Consider the following 20715-nt stretch of genomic DNA (forward strand, 5'->3'; position numbering starts at 1 on the left):
CGGGACCCCAGAAGGTCCGTGACACCCATCCTGGCCCGGCTCAGAGGCCACGGGGCTGGTCCTCCACGAGAGCCACACACCCTGAAGGTCTCCTACAGCCCCAGCACAGGTGACCCACAAACTGGGGGCTGAAAGCAACAGGACTTCATCCTTCCCCAGTCCTGGAGACCAGACGTCTGAGACAGACAAACAGCAGAGGATAGCACTTCTATGTGGAATCTAAAATATGACACACAGGAACTTACCTACAAAACAGAAACAGACTCACAGACATAGAGAACAGACTTGTGGTCGCCGAGGGGGAGGGGGAGGGATGGACTGGGAGTTTGGGGTTAGCAGATGCATACTGTTACATTTAGGATGGATCAACAACAAGGACCTACTGTAGAGCACAGGGAACTCTAACTCAATATCCTGGGATAAACCATCATGGAAAAGAACGCAGAAAAAAACGTATATATATGTATAACGGAGTCACTTTGCCGTACAGCAGAAATGAACACAACATTGTAAATCAGCTATACTTCAATTAAATAAATTTTTTTAAATACATGCTTCTCAGTTTCCTCAAGTGTAAAATGAGGATAAGAATAGGATTTCCCTCAAAGCACAAATATAAATGGACGGATATGGACGTGTGAGTGCCAGTCAGCAAACAATTATTAACACGGGCCGACCTCATTTTACTGGGCGTCACCGATATTGCATTTTTTTTACACATTGAAGGTTTGGGGCTGCCCCGTGTTGGGTAAGTCTGTCTATGTCATTTTTCCAACATCGGTTGCTCGCTTTGTGTCTCTGTGTCACACTTCGGTCATTCTCGCAGTATTTTAAACTTTTCCACTATTATTATATTTGTTACAGTGATCTCTGATCGGGAATCTTTGACGTTACTACTGCAAAAAGATTATGACTAACTGTAGGCTCAGAGGATGGTTAACATTTTTTAGCAATAAGGTATTTTTCAACGAAGGCGTGTACACTGTTTTTATAGACACGATGCTATCGCACGCTTACTAAAGTCTAGCGTAAGCATCACTTTCAGATGCACTCGGAAGCAAACAAATTTGTGCGACTTGCTGTACTGCAATATCCGCCTCTTCGCTGTGGTCTGGAACCAAACCCGCAGCATCTCCCAGATCGGCCTGTGTTACTCAACACAGCTTTCACCTCGAGACAGGCCGATCTACAAACGTTTGGGGGTGTGAACTGCCATCACCCGCGACGAGCACCCGGCCCAGTGCGTCGCGCTGACGGGTCACCCTGACCGTCCTGGCAGCGCCCGAGACCCCTGGCAACTGCACCCACCTGCTCTGAAGGTCGTCCAAGTTCAGTTCCCCGACGTAGTGTGTGGCCGAGGACACGGTCACCACCCTGGCGCTGCGGCCGGGGGCGCCCGACTCCCGCAGGGTGTCCAGGAGGAGGTTGGTCAGCAGGAAGTGGCCCAGGTAGTTCACACCAAAGTGCTCCTCAAAGCCGTCCTGGGTGGTCCTCTGCGGCACCATCATCACACCAGCTGGGGACAGAGGAGGGGCCGGGGACAGTGAGACGGGATGGGACGGGAGGAGGTAGGACAGGATGGCGGCGCTAACCCCCAGGGGCATGGGGCGCCTGCCCAGTGCCAGGAGGGTGGCTCTGGTCCCGGCTGCTGCCCCACCTTCCTGCCTCAGTTTCCTACTCTGTACACGGTGGGGAAGATGCCAAAAGGCCAACAAGACCCCTTCCTGCTCTCAGACTCTGCCCTTCGATGGCCCGAGCTTCTAAATGATGACAAAACAGTAGGACCCCCCCCAGAAAGTGAGACTGTCCTGAGTCACTTAACAGCGTCCCCCAGGCCGGTCACTCTTCTGGATGGGAACGGCCATCCGCAGATGCCAGGGGCCTGGTCTGAGGCGTGGGCCGCATGGCTGGGACACCGGGGGGTGACGCTGTCCTAGGGTCCACAGGCGGGTGGACAGAGCCCTGCTCCCCAAACTCACGTTGCCACAGCAGCACCTCATTCAGGTGAACCCCAGAAGTGAATTCAACCCTCAGGCGCCCTTTGGGGAATGTCCCCACCGCAGGCCCCAGCCCGCCTGTCGGCCATTGGTCCATAAACACATTTGTGAAGCATGTTCTGGGGCTCCGTGCGTTCTACCCGTCCGTTTGGGACACCCAGGCCTGCCCTCTGATGGGGGGCAAAGGTCATCTAAATCCCTGTCCCTAAGTCCCTCCCACAGAGGCCAGGACACAGGGGATGGGCAGAACACGCGCCCAGCCCAGATGGTTCCATCGCCTAGAGCAGCCCGCGGGCTCGCACGTGTGTGTGTCTAGGTGTGTGTCTAGGTGTGTGTGCGTACTGCCTGCCTGTGTGTGTGTGTGTCTGTGTGTGCATTATATTCATGCATGTAATTCTGTCTGTATTCGTATGCTTATTCTAGATGCATTTGCATATGTCCATGTATAAACGTGTATGTTTATATGCATTTGCACACATGTGCACATGCACACATTTATACATGTTTATGCATTTGTGTATTTGCATGCACGTGTGTTTATAAATGCCTATCAACTTATACATGTGTTTTCTTTTGCATATATGGCATATGCATGTCTGTGAATTTCCATTGCAGATGCACATGTATATGTACTTGCATGAATGCCTGCATTTGCATATAACACATGCATCTGCATGTGTTATATGTGTACATGTTTGTAAGTATATGAGCAGTTATTTACCTATGTGTAAGTGTTCAGTCAATTATGCATTTGCACGTGTTTATGTGTAATGCATGCATACGTGTATTTCCAGTTGTATATTCATCCACATAGGCTTTTGTATTTGCATATATATTTGCATTTGCAAGTTGTTTTGCATATGTGTATGATTTTTATGCACATATGCATATATATTTTTGTATGTGTATGTACCTGTGTTTGTACTTGCATGTGTATACACTTCTCTGGGTATATGCATTTGCATATATGTATATGTACTGATATGTTTGTTTACATGGATGTATAGACATATTTGTATTTGCATGTATATGTACACTTGTATGTGGCTGTATATGCATTTCTATAAGTAATTCTCTGTATATGCATTTGTATATGTGTATGTGTTTGTTGATGTGTGTGTATTTTATATGGATGTGTATTTCTATATGTATATATTTTGTATTTGTATATGTGTGTGTGTATATGTATATATTTGTAGGTGCGTGTGTATGCATTTCTACATGTCATTCTCCGTATTTGCATTCATGTCTGAGTAACTGTATCTGTGGACAGTTTTCCCAGCTGCACTGTGAGGCCCCTCCCGGGCCACACAGGCCACACTGCATGTCCCTCCGCACTCAGGTCCCAGGTAGGAGCCACCCTGGGTTTCACGACCCCATACATCCCCACTGCAGGTTCTGAGGTTCCTGAGGCACAGAAAACGTCTGATTCAGGCTCTGGCTTTCACAGCGCCAGCCAAGCGCTCTAGGTGTTGCAAGGTGGTAACATTTAAAAAACAAAGCTGTAGGGAGGCTGCAGGCTGCTGGCAGCTTCCACAGACAAGGATGGAAGAGGAACCGTGACGGAAGATGGGGCTCCAGACGCAGAAGCGAGAAGACGGGGAGTTCAGGTGTGCCGTGTCTCACCCTCACACGTATCCTGGCCACACTTGCCTCTTCGCTCCACACCCAGCTCTCCCCAAAAACCTCCGGGACGTTGAAACTTTATCCCCTGCGCTGATCACTGTCAAACACCATGAGTATGGCACCGCATGGACGGAGGCCACAGACGCGAGAAAAACGAGCTACACGTGTCGTAGGCACTTAACGGAGTATGTGTTCAAAGACACCTACAGCCACTAAAATTCGATGAACAAAACAGACTGGGAGTTTGGGACTGACAGGTTCACACAGCCATATTTAAAATAAAATGACTTGGGGCTTCCCTGGTGGCTCAGTGGTTGAGAGTCCGCCTGCAGATGCAGGGAGCGCGGGTTCGTGCCCCGGTCCGGGAGGATCCCACATGCCGCGCAGCGGCTGGGCCCGTGAGCCATGGCCGCTGAGCCTGCGCGTCCGGCGCCTGTGCTCCGCAACGGGAGAGGCCACAGCAGTGAGAGGCCCGCGTACCACACACACACAAAAAATTTAAAAATAAAATAAAATAAAATAAAATGCCTTTCCATTAAAACAACAAAAAGAAGAAGTCAAGTGTCTTGGCAAAGTTCACACAGCCAGTAAATTATAGAATTAGAACTAAAAATCTTTTTTTTTTTAGGTCAAAGGATGATTTTTTTACTTTTAACTTTTATATTGGGGTACAGTTGATTAACAATGTTGTGTTGGTTTCAGGTGTACAGCAAAGTGATTCAGTGATACATATATGTGTATCTATTCTTTTTCAAATTCTTTTCCCATTTAGGTTACTACAGAATTAAAATCCATTATTTTAACTCTAAACCCTACAATTCCCTTTTTCCCCAGGACCACTATGTAACCAAAAATAAGTTTCCTCAGCTACAGACCTATATTCCCCAGCATGTCTGGTCTCTAAACTTGTGTCATTCTGAGATGAGACACTTTGTTACGATTTTCACAGTCAAATGAATTTGTTGAGATTATATGATATTAGGCTCAAAAATATTCTAAAATGTTGTCTTGTAGTCAATAAAAAGTAAGGTATAAAAAAAAAATGTTTCTGGACTTCCCCGGCGGTCCGGCGGTAAAGAATCCACCTTCCAATGCAGGGGACGTGGGTTCGATCCCTGGTTGGGAAACTAAGATCCCAAACGCCACGTGGCACGGCCAAAATAAATAAATAACTTTTTTTAATTTTAAAAATGTTTCTGAAGAGCATGTCAGGGTGCCCTTCAGAAGCCATCCAGAAGAAACACGGGCTTTTTGGTTGTCAAGTGGACATAAGGTCTGGCGTTTAGAGAAAACGCACACACTTCCCTGGTGATGCATTTCCTCAATTGCCTAGGTTAGTGGGACGAAGCTGGATCAATGAGCTCTGTCAGTGCCTGCAGTGCAGGCAGCCCTCAGCGCGGGACAGACCCGTGCATCCAGGGCACTTGGCTGACGTGAGGCTGGTTGAAAGGGACAGCGGCCTCCAAGCAGCTGGACAGCCAGCCTGCACATTCGTTTGACACCCGTTTCCTCAGGAGACGGAGTCTGCATTGCATCCCTCAAATCCTGGCAGCCTCACGAACTTTGCTGTCACGAGTCGAATGCAGTGGCAGTGACAATGTCGTACAACGTCCAAGAGCATGCTCAGAAAGACCCCGGAGCTTCTGGTTTTCAGAATTCTGTCTTTCTGGGAAGAGCCAGCTTCGCTAAAGGCTGGCAGTTCTAAGATCACTATTTTGGTGAGGAGGCCACACGTGGGGATCTGGTCAACCAGCTCAGCTGAGGCCAGGCAACGGGCAGGGCCAGTTTCCCGCCACAGGAGAAAGCCACCCTGGACGTCTGGCCCTGGTTGACCCGTCAGACAACGGCGGCCCGGGTGTAACCCCATGGGAGGACCAGAGTTATGACTACCCAAAATGCAAGGAAAATGGTTATTTTGATAGCAGCAGTGTTTACAACAGCCAAGACATGGGAGCCACCTAAGTGTCCAAAGACAGAGGAATGGATAAAGAAGATGTGGTACGCATATACACTGGAATATTACTCAGCCGTGAAAAAGGAATGAAATAATGCCGTTTGCAGCAACGTGGATGGACCTAGAGATTATTATACTTTGTGAGATAAGCCAGACAAAGACCAATACTACAGGATATCACTTATACATGGAATCTAAAAAATACAACAAACTAGTGAATATAACAAAAAAGAAGCCGAGTCACAGATATAGAGAACAAACGAGTGGTTCCCAGTGAGGAGAGGGAAGGGGGGAGGGGCAGGATAGGGGGAGGGGATTAAGAGGTACAAACTATTATGCATAAAATAAATAAGCTAGCAGGATATATGTACAGCATGGGGAACATAGCCAATATTTTATAATACCTACAAACGGAGTATCATGTTTAAAAATTGTGAATCGCTATACTGTATACCTGTACCTTATATAATATTGTACAGCCACTGTACTTCAATAAATATAAATAAGAAACAAAATAGGAAACGGTTATTTTGAGCCACTCGGATCGGGGAGTGGTCTGTGCACGCCGAAACAGTCAAGTCCAGGCTAGAGAGCTCCATCTCCTGGGACAAACCAGCAGCCACTAGACATGCCCTTCCAAGTGTCCAAATCGATTGGAAAATGCCCCACATCACGGAGCAGGGGCATTTGAAGGGGATATGGGGTCAGCAGGAATTACGGCCTGAATCTGGGGGTGTTAAGCCGCGGTGACTTCCCGGGCTTCAACCTGGTGAGTGGAGGATAACATTATACAGTAAAAGGAAGCTGGTGCTGCTTGTAACCTCCTTACGATGGTCTTTGACTCCTTGGACGTTGACAGCAGAGAAAACAGCCAGGAGGCTCGGGTCAGCCAGACGCTGGTACGGCTGCACCGGATCTGGATCTCACCCCGCTGGGGCAGAACAGCGGATTCATCCGTGTTCATTTTCGCTGGGGCACCCGTGGTCCGGTTCGTGGTGACCTGAGCTGAAGGGCAACCCCTCCCCGATCTCCTTAAGGCTGTACCTATTCCATCCACTCTACTCGGTATTACATATTTCCTAACGAGAATGTACAAGACAGGACATGAGCAGCAATGACGCAGCCCTGGGGACATGCCAACATGGATTGTCGTTGCAGACGAGCTCTGCTGACGGATTCTAGCAGAAGCTCACTGACCCCGAGCGACAGTGAAGATGCTCCGGGCACAGCACGAGTTCAAGGTGAGGTGGGAAATCATTACAGCCATCTGAGCAAGGTCTGGGCGGAAATAGCATCGTTGCGGAAAACATATTTTTAAAGCAACAGCAAGGACATCGCTGCCATGCATACAGCTGCCCACCCACCGCGTTCAGGAAGCGTCTAGCCCATCCTGGGGTTCATCCACCGGGGAAGCTGTGTGAGGACTACAGCCCCATGGAGGCTGGACCCCCAAACTCCCGGGGTCCCTGCCCACCACTAAGCCCACGATAAAGTGAGATGCTGAGAATAATCACGCCGGTTTCTTTTTTTTTTTTTTTTAAGATTTTTTTTTTTAAGGTGGACCATTTTTATAACAAGTCTTTTATTGAATCTGTAACGATACGACTTCTGTTTTATGTTTTGGTTTTTTGGCCACAAGGCCTGTGGGATCTTAGTTCACCGACCAGGGATCGAACCCGCACCCCCTGTATTGGAAGGCGAAGTCTTAACCACTGGGCCACCTGGGAAGTCCCTGGTTTCCATTTTTAAAGCAAAATGTCCTAGACAGCTCCCTGGGGAGCAGATCTAACTGCAAAAATATTTATTGAACGTCTGGCGGGTGCTGAGGGAGAGATTTTAAAGGTTCACCCACGTCGCTGCACTTGTATTTTTTTAATGGATAAAGGGAGGATGTCACGTCAGGGCTTCAAATGGTCATCCTTGTTAGTGAACATCCGTGAAAACAGCACCCTCTGCGAACTGAAACGTAGGAAAAGAAGCCATAAAAAAATATCGGCTATGGACTTCCCTGGCGGTCCAGTGGTTGAGACTCCACGCTTACACCACAGGGGCCACGGGTTCGATCCCTGGTCTGGGCACTAAAATCCCGCAAAGCTGCACAGCGCAGCCAAAAAAAAAATCTGCTCGCTGATGGATGCATTTGATTGGTGAGTGGACACACGTCTGTGGCCTGGAATATCTCATCGTCACAGGTGGCTTCTACACTTTGCCCTTGTGGGTTTTTTTTAATTTTTTGGCTGTGCCACACAGCTTGTAGGATCTTAGCTCCCCGACCAGGTATCGAACCCGAGCCCTGGCAGTGAAAGCACGGAGTTTTAACCAGTGCACCGCCAGGAAATTCCCCCAGTGTTTTTACTTCTATAGATAATTTTTGCCTTGCATAGAAAAGCCAAGCCACTGGTTTGTAGGATGTTTCCAATCCAAAGAAAACGTATACGTTTTGCATCCAAGAAACTACAACGTGTACTGTTTGCACTTGCCTGCTGGGATGTGGGCAGACTCTTTGCATGGTTTCCATGCTTTTCTAATGGATACTGGCCTATGATGCTTGTTCATGGAAATCTATCAAATGTCTTCTTTGCCTGTATATTTCCATGCTTAGGTATTTCTAACGTTTATTTTTTTCCCTGGCTACTTCCATACATAGCGACGCACCGTGAAAAGTAAATGGCATGAATGATATGTATATTATTATTCAAAATAAAGTCTTTCACTTAAAAATAAACCATGTGTTATTCCTTATAGAGACGGAAAAAAAAACCAGATGTGTCCTAATCAGGAGAGGATGAGAGAGAGTTATTTGCCTTACGGGGGAAAAGAGAGGGGCAGGGAATGAGAGAGAGAGAGAGAGACAGACAGACAGACAGACAGACAAAGAGAGAGAGATAGAGATAGAGATAAAGACAGAGAGAGAGAGAAAGACAGACAACTAGTAAGAGCACATCTGATAAAATGAGTGTGTGTATGTGTGTGTGCGTGTGTGTGAGAGAGAGAGAGACAGACAGACAGACAAAGAGAGAGAGATAGAGATAGAGATAAAGACAGAGAGAGAGAGAGAAAGACAGACAAAGAGAGAGAGAGAAAGACAAAGAAAGAGATATAGAGATAAAGACAGAAAGAGAGAGAGAAAGATATTAAAGACACAGAGAGAGAGAGAGAAAGACAAAGAGAGAGAGAGATAGAGAGAGATAAAGACAGAAAGAGAGAGAGAAAGATATTAAAGACACACAGAGAGAGAGAGAAGGGTATATTCTAGCTGGTGCCCAATGGCTACATGAAGGTTTAAGTCCAGAACACGAGGAACATCTTAGAAAACTCTTGCAGACAATCCACCGTCACTCCAGGGCTGACCACAAAACCTACCTCCAGAGCTGGGGTCTGCAGCAACTTTGAAATCCAGAGACTTTACCGTCAGGGGAACTAAAAATGCAAAAGTAAAGACGTCTGGAAGCGGGCAACCAAGGCAGTCAACAGAGGAATGCAAAAATGTTTGGAAAGAAGGATAGAAGATTCTGGAAAGGGATGAGGGTTCTGAATCCACCTACAGAACGCGACCAGGAAAGGAGGTGTCCACGTGTCTCGGGGAAAATCTATAGATGGAGGGAAGCCTGTGATCCGAGGCAGGACCGGGGGTGGCAATGAACCCAGGTGTTTGTCAGCCCAGCAGGACCTGGTGCTGGGGCTGAGTGCTTAGGGGTACTGAACACAGTCCCATCCTGGGCCAGTGAAAATGTCGAGCTTCAAAGAGCACATGAGTGTGTCCAAAATCATCCTTAAGTCAATGGAGAAAACACTGGCTAGAGCATCATGTGGACAGGTCCACAGGTCAGCCTTGTCCTGTTTCCAATACTGTCATCTCCCTGTCACCACAGAGGACGGACCGCCCCAAGTCCCATGGCCATGGCAGAGATGCCACCACTTACTGAGGATGTTTCCCCAACGAGCAACTATTCGCACTAGAAATACCCCCTGAGGACCCGCTATAAGCACAGCCAGGACACCTGGGGCCAGGGGATGGGAAACGCCCAACTCTGTTAAGAGCTCCTGTCTTGCACTATTTCCAAAAAGACATCAAAGTAAGGCAGGGGGAGCGTGCATCCTCTCGAGGAGGGTGCGTCAAAAACAAAATCTCCCTCCCACCCAGAAAACCCTTCTGAAAAGGAGACCATTTATCACTGTCTCAGTGTGAAACCAGAAGGCAACCAAAGAGATTGCAAAGACGGGAGGACATGTCACCCTCTTACAGAGCGAAGTGGCTAAAACCCATCCCCGTTCACAGTCTGAGGATAAAACTGCTCCATCATCAAAAAGTCTATACATAATAGACGCTGCAGAGGGTGTGGAGAGAAGGGAAGCCTCCTGCACTGTCGGTGGGAATGTAAGTTGGTGCAGCCACTATGGAGAACAGGATGGAGGTTCCTTAAAAAACTAAAAATAGAGCTACCGTCTGATCCAGCAATCCCACTCCTGGGCGTATATCCGGACAAAACTCTGGTTCCAAAAGACACATACACCCCAATGTTCACAGCAGTGCTGTTTACAACAGCTAAGACATGGAAGCAACCTATGTGTCCATCAAGAGAGGAACAGATAAACAAGATGTGGTACATATATACAATGGAATATTACTCAGCCATAAAAAAAGAATGACATAATCCCATTTGCAGCAACATGGTTGGACCTAGAGATTATCATACTGAGTGAAGTAAGTCAGACAAAGACAACTATCATGTGCTATCACGTATATGTGGAATCTAGAAAAATAGTAGAGATGAACTTATGTGCAAAGCAGATACAGACACACAGACGTAGAGAAGAAACTTATAGTTACCAAGGGGGGAAGGTGGGGGATGAATTGGGAGATTGGGGTTGATATGCACACACTGCTATATTTAAAATGCATAACCAACAAGGACCTACTGTCTAGCACAGGGGACTCTACTCGGTACTCTGTAATGGCCTACATGGGAAAAGAATCTAAAAAACAGTGCATACATGAATATGTATAACTGATGCACTTTGCTGTACACATGAAACTAACACACCTTGTAAATCAACTGTACTCCAATAAAAATTAAAAAAAAAAACAAAGAGCTCCTGAATTAAGTGATGCTGGAGCATTTGGGTAATTAGAAAACCACTGCATTTTTGGACCCACTTCCTGGATGCTCAGGAAGGGCTTTGGAAGGAGGAGGCCCCTGAACGGGGACACGGGACGGGCAGCCTCCCGCACTCCTGGGGCACTTATGGAATCCGGGTCGATCACGGCCAACAGCCCTGCGAGCTCCACCACCAGCGAAGCAGCATCCAAGTGCCCTCTGCGCCCAAAGACAGGAGGAGCACCCCGGAAAGCACGACACAGCGGGAAGCGGTTCCCTCGGGGAGACACACACCCCGGGAGAGAAACAGAAGGTGCTGATGAGGAGTGGTCCACACACATTCACATCCAACCCTCCAAGGATAAAGGCACGCACGGGGAGTCACCAGTTTCCCAAGAGACACACCAGTCGCCTGTTTCTCGGAGGAAACGCCGAGCACATAAATAAGCGAAGTATTCGGGCATCTGCGCCCCTCCCCCGAGAACTGGGCCCCGACTCCCTGCTTTCTCGACCACCCTGTCGGTGCCAAGGCCATGGCGGCCACTGCCGGCAAAACTGGCTCTAAGTGTACCTGGTCCCTGGTTCTCCATGCTGACTTGGGATACGAATTCGGGAACGAATGAAGAACTATACCGAAAACTGGCTTCCTACGTATCTGGCCAGGCAAGCATCTCTGTGATTTTTCAGGGTTACCGCGAACATATTTATTTGGAGGGAAAAACATAATTTTTAGTGATTCTTGATCTTGAGAAATACATCCATGCACGTTACGGGGACAACTCCTACAAGATAAAGCAGAAGTCCTGAGGGCTGGTTACAAATCTACCCGAGTTCTGGCTCAGGGATGGGAAACGAGATAAATCAATACTGTTGTGAATAAATGATAAATATTGACCAGCTCGGCAGGACGCAGATCATTCTTGGGTTGGATAAATCCTCAGCTTCTCTCCTGAGTTCCCCACAGCCAGAGAGAGGCGGTCTGGTTCTATTTATGTCACGCTAGAGAGTGCAGAAATATTCCGCGTCTGAAATACCAAACGTCTGCAAAATCCTGATCGCTCTCTTCAGGAATAAATTTTAGAAATGCAAAGCACGAAGTCTAGCTAGACGTGGCCCTTGGACGTCTTCTCTGTGGGACGCAGCTGGGGCTGCTTTCCATGAGAGTTGATGGGTGAGCAGGCGTTTGTCCTACTAACCCAACTCCTCTGAACCAATCACCCTGGGGCAGGGGTGGGGCGAGCTAATATCCCAGAGGAGGGTCCCAGGCATATCGTTTTCAGAAGCTCTGCAGACCCTCCTGGACACCAACAGTACCATCGACAGGGTTCCCCTCTGAGAAGTCCTGTAGTTGGGGAGCCCACTGGCATCTGCTCAGAATCTCCCCAATATCCATCCCTTCAGAACTGTCGTTGGAACGCAGCAAAGATAAACCCTCGAGTACAAACCAAGCCACGAGATGAATGAGAAAATCCTTCACTTCCCCCAAATCAGCTGAGTCTGCCCCGAGCCCCGGGCTGGTAATGAATCCATCGTCAGTCTGGACTGGACCCCCCTGGCTAATCCCTGGCCCGAGGGGCATTTGTCCCTGGAGCCGTCCACCCACCCTGGCTACCAGAGGGGGATGCCCCTTCCTAGGTCCAGGGGTTGCCCACACTTCCGTGGTTCTGTGGCATCTCCAAGAGACAAAGAGGCTCTGCAAAGGAGGGATCCTCTTTTTCAGGGATCCGACAGCCTTCCTGCCCAGCACCACGGGGAGTGGGCATCCATTATGGGCACCAGTATAGCCTCCGCCCCAGGGCACATCGTTCCTGGAAGTTTCTGTCTGAACCCACAGAGGCTGTTGCTTCCAAGTCCTACAGAACCGGGCTCCTCCCTCCAGGGACCCAGATGGGGTTCCGAGAAGAGTCGTCCTACGTCTGCAGAAGAAACCCCACAGAGCCAAGCATGTACCCGACCCGGCCAACATTCTGAAAGGTAACGGGTACCACACGACAGAAGCACACACCACGTGTGACTTCAGCCAATCGTCCTGTAATAACTGGACTCCCATTTCTGACGCTTGGAAATGGCATTCGGAGGGGTCCGGGCTGGGAAATTCCACGCGTGGGATTTAATTTAATCACACCTAAGGATGCCGTCTTCTCTTTACACGACCCCGTGTCCCACTGTAAGAGACTTTTTCTAGGGTCAGGCATTTCACAGAATAAGTCTTTGTTTAATGTTGGTCTCCTTGGCTCAAGAATGAGTTGCATGAGGTCAAGGGCTCTTGTTGATCCCTGTACGGTTCCTGCGTGTGAATCACCGAGAAGGTGGGTGAGGACGATAGAATAATGTCCCCAAAATGTCCACGTCCTGATCCCTGTGTGGAGGACAGAATAATGTTCCCCAAAATGTTCATGTATTAATCTCTGGAACCTGTGACTATGCCACCGTAACCCGGCAAAAGGGAGTCTGCAGATACGGTTACATTAAGTATCTTGACCTGGGGCGCTGACCCCGGGTGAGCCCAGTGTACTTTCACAGTCCCTTATAGCAGGGAGGCAGGGGGTCAGACTCAGAGAAGGAGGTGTGAGGACAGAAGCAGAGGTTGGAAGGAGAGGGCAATTTGAAGGTGCTGTGGTGCTTGCTTTGAAGATGCAGGCAGGGGCCAGGAGCTAAGGAATTTGGACAACGAAGCTGGGAACAGTAAGGAAACGGATTTTCCCAAGAGCCCGTGTCCTTTAGGGGCTCAGGAATCCCACACTGGTTCTGTCACCTTGAGGTGCCTCTGGGGCACTGAGCAGAAACAAGAGGTCCTGAGCTCAGAGGAAAGAGCTGGATGAAGGAGTTAAATCTGGGCTGAAGGTCAGCCAACGTGCGGATGAGATTCTCTGCAGAAAGAAGAGAGAGGGTGTGGAAAGAGGGTCCAGCAGCAAGCCTCCCCAGGTCCAAATGCAACTCTGTCCTGGTTTCCAGAGAAACGTAATCTTCCTGAGAGCCATGCATGCGGGGTTTAAAATCTGCAGAGAAAAGGAAGATGGGACCATCGTAGGATGACTGGAGTCATCTCAAAATGCAAGGGCACTACTGATAAATGCTGGAGAGGGTGTGGAGAGAAGGGAACCCTCCTACACTGTTGGTGGGAATGTAAGTTGGTACAGCCACTTTGGAGAACAGTATGGAGGGTCCTTAAAAAACTAAAAACAGAGCTACCATATGATCCAACGATCCCACTCCTGGGCATATATCCAGAGAAAACCATAATCTGAAAATATCCGTGCACCCCAATGTTCATAGCAGCACTATTTACAAGAGCCAGGTCATGGAAGCAACCTAAGTGTCCATGGACAGATGAATGATAAAGAAGATGTGGTACATATATATATATATATATATATATAATGGAATATTACTCAGCCATAAAAAAGAATGAAATTATACCATTTGCAGCAACATGGATGGACCTGGAGATTATCACACTAAGTGAAGTAAGTCAGACAGAGAAAGACAAATATCATATGATAGCGCTTATATGTAGAATCTAAAAAATTATACAAATGAAGTTATTTATAAAACAGACTCGCAGACATAGAGAACAAACTATGGCCACCAAAGGAAAAAGGGTGGGGGGGAGGGATAAATTAGGAGTTTAGGATTAACAGACACACTACTATATATAAAATAGATAAACAACAAGGACCTACTGTAGAGCACAGGGAACTATATTCACCATCTTGTAATAACCTATAATGGAAAAGAATCTGAAATAGCACATATATGTGTGTGTGTCACTGAGTCACTTTGCTGTACACCTGAAACTAACACAACATTGTAAATTAACTAGACTTCAAGTAAAAAAAAGATGGTTAAAAAAAGAGCAGAGCAGTCAACAAAGCATCGTATATAAACTAAATAAAATTACTTAAAGTGCTTTCCCTTTAAAAAAACAACAACAACAACAACTTGGGCTTCCCTGGTGGCGCAGTGGTTAAGAATCCGCCTGCCAATGCAGGGGGACGCGGGTTCGAGCCCTGGTCCGGGAAGATCCCACATGTCACAGAGCAACAAAGCCCGTGCACCACAACTACTGAGCCTGCGCTCTAGAGCCTGCGAGCCACAACTACTGAGCCCACGAGCCACAACTACTGAAGCCCGCGCACCTAGAGCCCGTGCTCCGCAGCAAGAGAAGCCACCATAATGAGAAGCCCGTGAACTGCAATGAAGACCCGACGCAGCCAAAAATAAAACAAATAAAATGAATAAATTTATATTTAAAAAAAAAAAAAAACAGCAACTTAAGGGCGAGGGTGAATTATGGAGAACACGTTGGTATGTCTTGCCTATGGTGTTTTCCCCAGAGACCTCTCTCCACTGCAGCAAATGTGCTTTACAGACATATTTCCCACTCAAATTCTGTTGACCCAAAGCAGAGATCTGTTGGAGAAAGGCATCAGATTTGAGATACATAATTTTCCCTACTTCCTGGCACATGGAAGGCTGTACTGAAACTGCAGAAAAGACCCTCAGTGGATATTCAGTTCTGTTGCGCATGTGTCTATAAAATCTCAGGAAGCCTGCACGATGGCAGCATACCGGGCACGCGCTGCTGTTACTGACTCCTGAGGGTGTTAAATTTAACGTGGAAAGAAGATGTGTGGTTCGACACGTCTCCACGGCCCCTCCATGTAACTCACCTGTACATGTGGCAATTTATAATGTTTTCTTTCTAATCAAGGAGGACACAGATAAACACCCACCAAAGGAACCCCACCCCAGTGCTGAGGACCCCAAATGGCCATGTCCTTGGAAAGCATGTGTTTCTGCAAAGAGGTCTAAGGCATAATCATTTTGGGGAACTTGAAAAATATCCATCAAGCGTACATTAAATTCATTCTGGACCTTCCCAGAAGAGCTGCCAGCATTAACGACACGCAGAGTACTTTCCCAGGCTAACCAGAGGGAAATGGTATTAGCGGTAGGTGTTTCATCGGTACACACACATCAAAGCCACAGATGCATACGGGTAGCTTTGGAGACACAGTTTATATCCCATGCATTTCCCTGAAGTGGGAACTTCCAATTAAACAAGTGGATTGAGCGGAAGTACGTCTATCTGACCCTGACCCTGACCGCCAACCCCACTAGTATCATGGGTGAAAGATAAAATACACAAGACAAAGAGAAAGGTGAGGAAATGACAGCAAGCAGACCTCGAGAGCCAGAATCAGATGGACAAGTGTCACAGCCTCAGGAGGAGCAAGGATGCTCCCTTCCCTTGAGATCTGTCCACATCCTAATCGCCGGCATTGGGCATAGCGTCCCTCAGAAAAAGGGGCGCCAGCAAAAGGGACTTCAGAGAAGGGATTAGGTTAAGGATGTTTAGATGCGAAAATGACCCTGGATTTTTCACTGCCGTGGCCCTGGGTTCAATCCCTGGTCGGAGCAGCCTCAGGAGGAGCAAGGATGCTCCCTTCCCTTGAGATCTGTCCACATCCCAATCGCCGGCATTGGGCATAGCGTCCCTCAGAAAAAGGGGTGCCAGCAAAAGGGACTTCGGAGAAGGGATTAGGTTAAGGATGTTTAGATGCGAAAATGACCCTGGATTTTCCACGGGAGGCTCAGTATAATCACAAGGGTCCTAGTTTTCTCTGCCATCCAAAATACGAATAATTTGGGAATTCCCTGGCAGTCCTGTGGTTAGGACTCAGGGCTTTCACTGCCGTGGCCCTGGGTTCAATCCCTGGCCGGAGAACTAAGATCCCACGAGCCACGGGGCACGACCAAAATAACTAAATGAATCCATAAAATTGCTTAAAAACACTGGTAAAGAGAAAATCTTAAAAACAGAATAGAAGACATTAAAAAAAATACAAATAATTTAACAACTGTTTTACCTATTTGGGAAAAAAGTATAGTGGCTGTAACTCGCTGTTTAAAAAAAAAACAAAATACAAATAATTTGACAAATGTTTTACCTATTTGGGAAAAAAGTATAGTGGCTGTAACTCGCTGTTTAGGTCTATTCCTTTTACTGTATTAATTAATTAATTTAATTATTTTTGGCCATGCTGTGTGGCATGCGGGATCTTAGTTCCCCAACCAGGGATTGAACCCGTGCCCCCTGCACTGGCAGCACAGAGCGTTAATCGCTGGACCACCAGGGAAGTCTCTACTGTATCAATTTAACTATTTACCTCCTTTGTAGACTGGATCTCCGAGTCTGAAAGCAATGTGTTAAATTCTACCAGCACAAATGTTTTCCAGGATGCTTGCAATAGTTTTCCTTCTCTATATTTACTGTTTGGAGATGTTAAACAGTGTTTCTCTGTGGAGAGTTTGGATGAACTTTTATGAAACAAGTTGACTGTAGCAGCGGAAGAGAGAAAGAGGCAGGGAAAAGGGCAGGAAAGTGAGAAAGCAGACGTGTTTCCAATGCTCTTAAGAGCTCAGCGTGGCTGACAGCGGGGCTCTGGGTGGTCTGTGTTGAAGGGGGCAGGGGGTAGGTGGAAGGCAGGAGGAGGGGAGGTGTGGACTCCACATGTACGTTTGAAGAGTGCTAGCTGTTAAGGATGATGTCAAGAGACAGTTGGGCGTGAGGGTCTGGAGCCCAGATAATGATCACCTGAGGCTTTAATAAAATAACCCTTGTGAAAACACCCAACCCTTTGCATGTCCCTCATACATCTTAGCCCAAGTGGACCTGTCAAAGTATCAAATCCACAGGACACATCATCACACTTTACATCATTTCAAAGCGACACCCTAAGATTGATTATTCTGGTAGCGAAAGCCAAACACATCAGTGGAACAAAGCAGTGGCAATAATTGAAACATACATGTCCTTGGGAATCCCACTTTCCCAAAGGACCGCTAGAGCTCGTGTCTGTATCTGAATTAACCTCTGGATTTCACCAGAACTCACCGTTATTGACCAGGACGTGGAGTGGGATTTTCTTCATCTTGAACCTCTGGACGAACTGCTGAATAGACCTCATGGACGCCAGGTCACAGTACAGAAATTCCACTGGAGAAAGACAAAAATGCGTGGTTATCCTCCAATTTACCACAGATGCTAAGACGATTTCTAAAGAGGTTAACTTCTATCCCTCCTGGGAAGTAACACTGGATTAGAGAAAAGAGGAAGGTCCATCGTGGGCTACATACGCTAAGAAGACCCTCTATGAGTTACGTCCTTGACGATGCCCTCTTTTCGAATGTGGGTAGGACTGTGTCCTCTTATACGGCAAAGATCCCGGGATGCCACCCCTATGACTATTTCATTACATAATATTCCCTCTTGCAAGCAGACTAGAGGAAGAGAGATTCTCCTGCTGTTCTGGAAGAAATAAGTTGCCTCGTTGGGAGAGGGCCATGGGGCAAGACCCTCAGGGTAGCTCCTGGGAGCTGAGAACAGCTCCCACTCAAGAGCCAGCAGGACAGTCAGAACCTCAGACCTACAACCGCAAGGGACTGAGTTCATCCAACAACCATGTGAGCTCAGAAGACGATCCTGCGGTCCAGACAGGAACTTAGGCCAGACAACCCTTCTGAGCGGAAGGCAGTTTTCTGGGTCATTCTGCAGCAGTGTGGTCCTTGCACTGTCGCAGCTGGCTCTGCCGAAGGATCGTTTTGGGTCTCCCCAGGCCCAGCTCTTGGTAAGATGCTCACAGGGACATCCATGGTCCCAGGACCCAGGAACAGAGGGGAGTATGGCTTCCACATCCTAAGGACCAGCACCTACTGTGCCATACATCTCAGGGGTGAGACACGCCTGCAGGATTTTGTCGGTTTGTGGTTTCTGTAGGAAGTTTTCAATATAATTACACCTGAGAGCCAGCAAAAGTACTCGCTTGGGAAGGTACGTATTTTGGAATACATATGTTAGTGTGCACTCAGAAGAGACATTTTAAGATAATCTTGAGCATGGAGAATGGAACCTATGTGGGCCAAGTCACACAGCCACTGAGGACAAGCGAGTGTATATGTTTATTAAAATATTTTCCCTAAAAAATTACAGTGGGAGTGGGGGTGGGCATCCTCCTGGATCAGAGTTACTCAGCGTGGCCTAGGGACAGGCACCATCCTGTGATCTGTTGGTTACCAGTCTGCCAGAGGACACGTTCAGAAATTGAGGATGTGTTTAGAAATTAAAAACAACAGTCATTTTGTTTGCTGAATCCAGTAATTTAAAAAAAAAAAAAAAAAAAAAGCAACACCGGGCGCTCCCATTTTGCATGTTTCTTACATGTATTTTTTCTCATAATTCCTTTCTATTCTGTCTCCAATGGCATCAGGCTGTGACAGACTGGGGACAAGGGAGCTTTGCCACAGGGCGTTTGGAAGTTCTGCTCTAGAACACGGTGCCATCTGGATAGGCATTCCTGACACACTGTTCTAACTTTCGCCTGAAACACTCCCAAGAATGTAAAAACAAAAAAAAAGAAGAAGAAAACTCACACTACTGCTAATAACTCGAACCCACGGTAAAAGGATGGGTGGACCCACACACTCAGCTTCCAGAAACAGAGCACTGTTACTGGATCTTCGAAATGTCAGAAGATGACTTTTCCCTGCTCCCTGGGGGAAAAGGATCAGAAATGACCGGAAACATGAGGACTGACGTTCCACGTCGAGAGCGCTGCCTTGTGAAGGAGCTACTGGGTTTTGCTTCTTTTCTGCCCATTCTTGTCAGTGGCACCCACTTTCTACATCCTTTGAGGAGCTGGCCCCCACCCCTCACCTCCACAACAGCATCACTGGCAGGACGATGGGGTGACACCGCACAGGGAATACGAGCCCCCAAATCAAGCCCTACCGCGGAGGAGGGCAGACTGTTCCCTGCAGACCAGAAGGCTTTATGGGCTCCATCCCTGAGAAAAGAAACGCCCAAGACAAGTTGCAAACTGTGAGGTCTGCCCCCCATCAAGCAGAAGCACCAGGATTGATCACTGACAGGATATGGGGACTCATGCATGCTAGGGGCTCACCTAAAACCCAAGCAGGGGCTGCAGCCCCACAACAATGCACACGGTGAGAGGGGACAGGGGTAATTGACACAGCAGGGCTCCTGGCAGGGAGAAGGAGACACAAGTGACGTTTTTCATTTTACCTGGGGTGCCATCACGAACACCTTCATTTCTATCTGGATAATTAGAGAAATGAAGGTTGCGATGTTTTGAGAATGGTCAAGATACCCCTAGGAAATAAGAAATAGAACGTCTGCCATGCAGAGGACTGGAACATAGGAGGTATACCAGTTGTCCGGGTAGCAAAACAGGAGACCCAGGAAACAGGTAGGGGTGCAGCTTGAAAGAGTAAGAGTGAACCCCAAGGGACTGGTCAGGATGCAAAACCAAGATGGTAGCCTCGTATGGGAAGACCACGCTCAGAGTTCTTCTGGATATTCATTATATAGCTTTTTAAAGCAGGGATTGAAAATTAAAAGGCTGAAAAGTATCAGGCAAACAAGCAGAAATCAAGCAGGGCTGGCCTTACTGACATAAGGTGGAGATGATTCAGGACTAACATATTAATGGGGCAACACGGATCGTTATCTGTGGGTCCAACGCTCAGTCAGTTTGAAGTCACGATAGTCACGTGCCATGTTCTCAGAATAACACAATATCGCAGTCTATTTCTCAGGAACTCTTGGGAATGCAGGGAGAAGTGGACAGAACCAAAACGGTTATGGGAGAAATGAGTGTACATCTTTGAGCATCTGACAGATCGAGAGACCCAAAAAAAGACAGAAACAAAGACCCAGAGAAGACTGTGAATAATAGATTTGACAAGGTTGAAAATGCAAATTTACAATAGGGATGAGTCTATCGTAGGAAGAAGATTTTAAAATTATAGGTGTGTGCTTCTAACGATATTAATAATATGCTAGATTTACAAGTAAAATATGAACATCTCAAGGCAATGAATGCTTTTCTGAGAAAAATACTGATTGTTACGACCTAATCAAGGAAATTAGGACTAATCAGAGCCACGAATATGGGAGAAATAGAAAAATTAATGAAATAACGACATCCAGAATAGGCGGGGACAGTGTCCATGG

At 47.4% G+C, this 20715-nt stretch overlaps 1 protein-coding gene across 1 annotated transcript in view; it reads right to left on the minus strand.

Moving 5' to 3' along the window:
* DHRSX (dehydrogenase/reductase X-linked) overlaps positions 1-20715 on the minus strand; it is a 198940-nt gene that overhangs the window by 32043 nt on the left and 146182 nt on the right. The window contains exons 4-5 of the mRNA XM_028492486.2: positions 17578-17679; positions 1309-1516 (exon numbers count right to left, since the gene is read on the minus strand). Of these exons, the coding sequence (XP_028348287.1) occupies positions 1309-1516; positions 17578-17679 (310 nt within the window). The remainder of the gene's footprint in view (positions 1-1308; positions 1517-17577; positions 17680-20715) is intronic.

The sequence above is a fragment of the Physeter macrocephalus genome, chromosome 7 (genome assembly GCF_002837175.3).
Source record: "Physeter macrocephalus isolate SW-GA chromosome 7, ASM283717v5, whole genome shotgun sequence".
Classification (NCBI taxonomy): Eukaryota; Metazoa; Chordata; class Mammalia; order Artiodactyla; family Physeteridae; genus Physeter; species Physeter macrocephalus.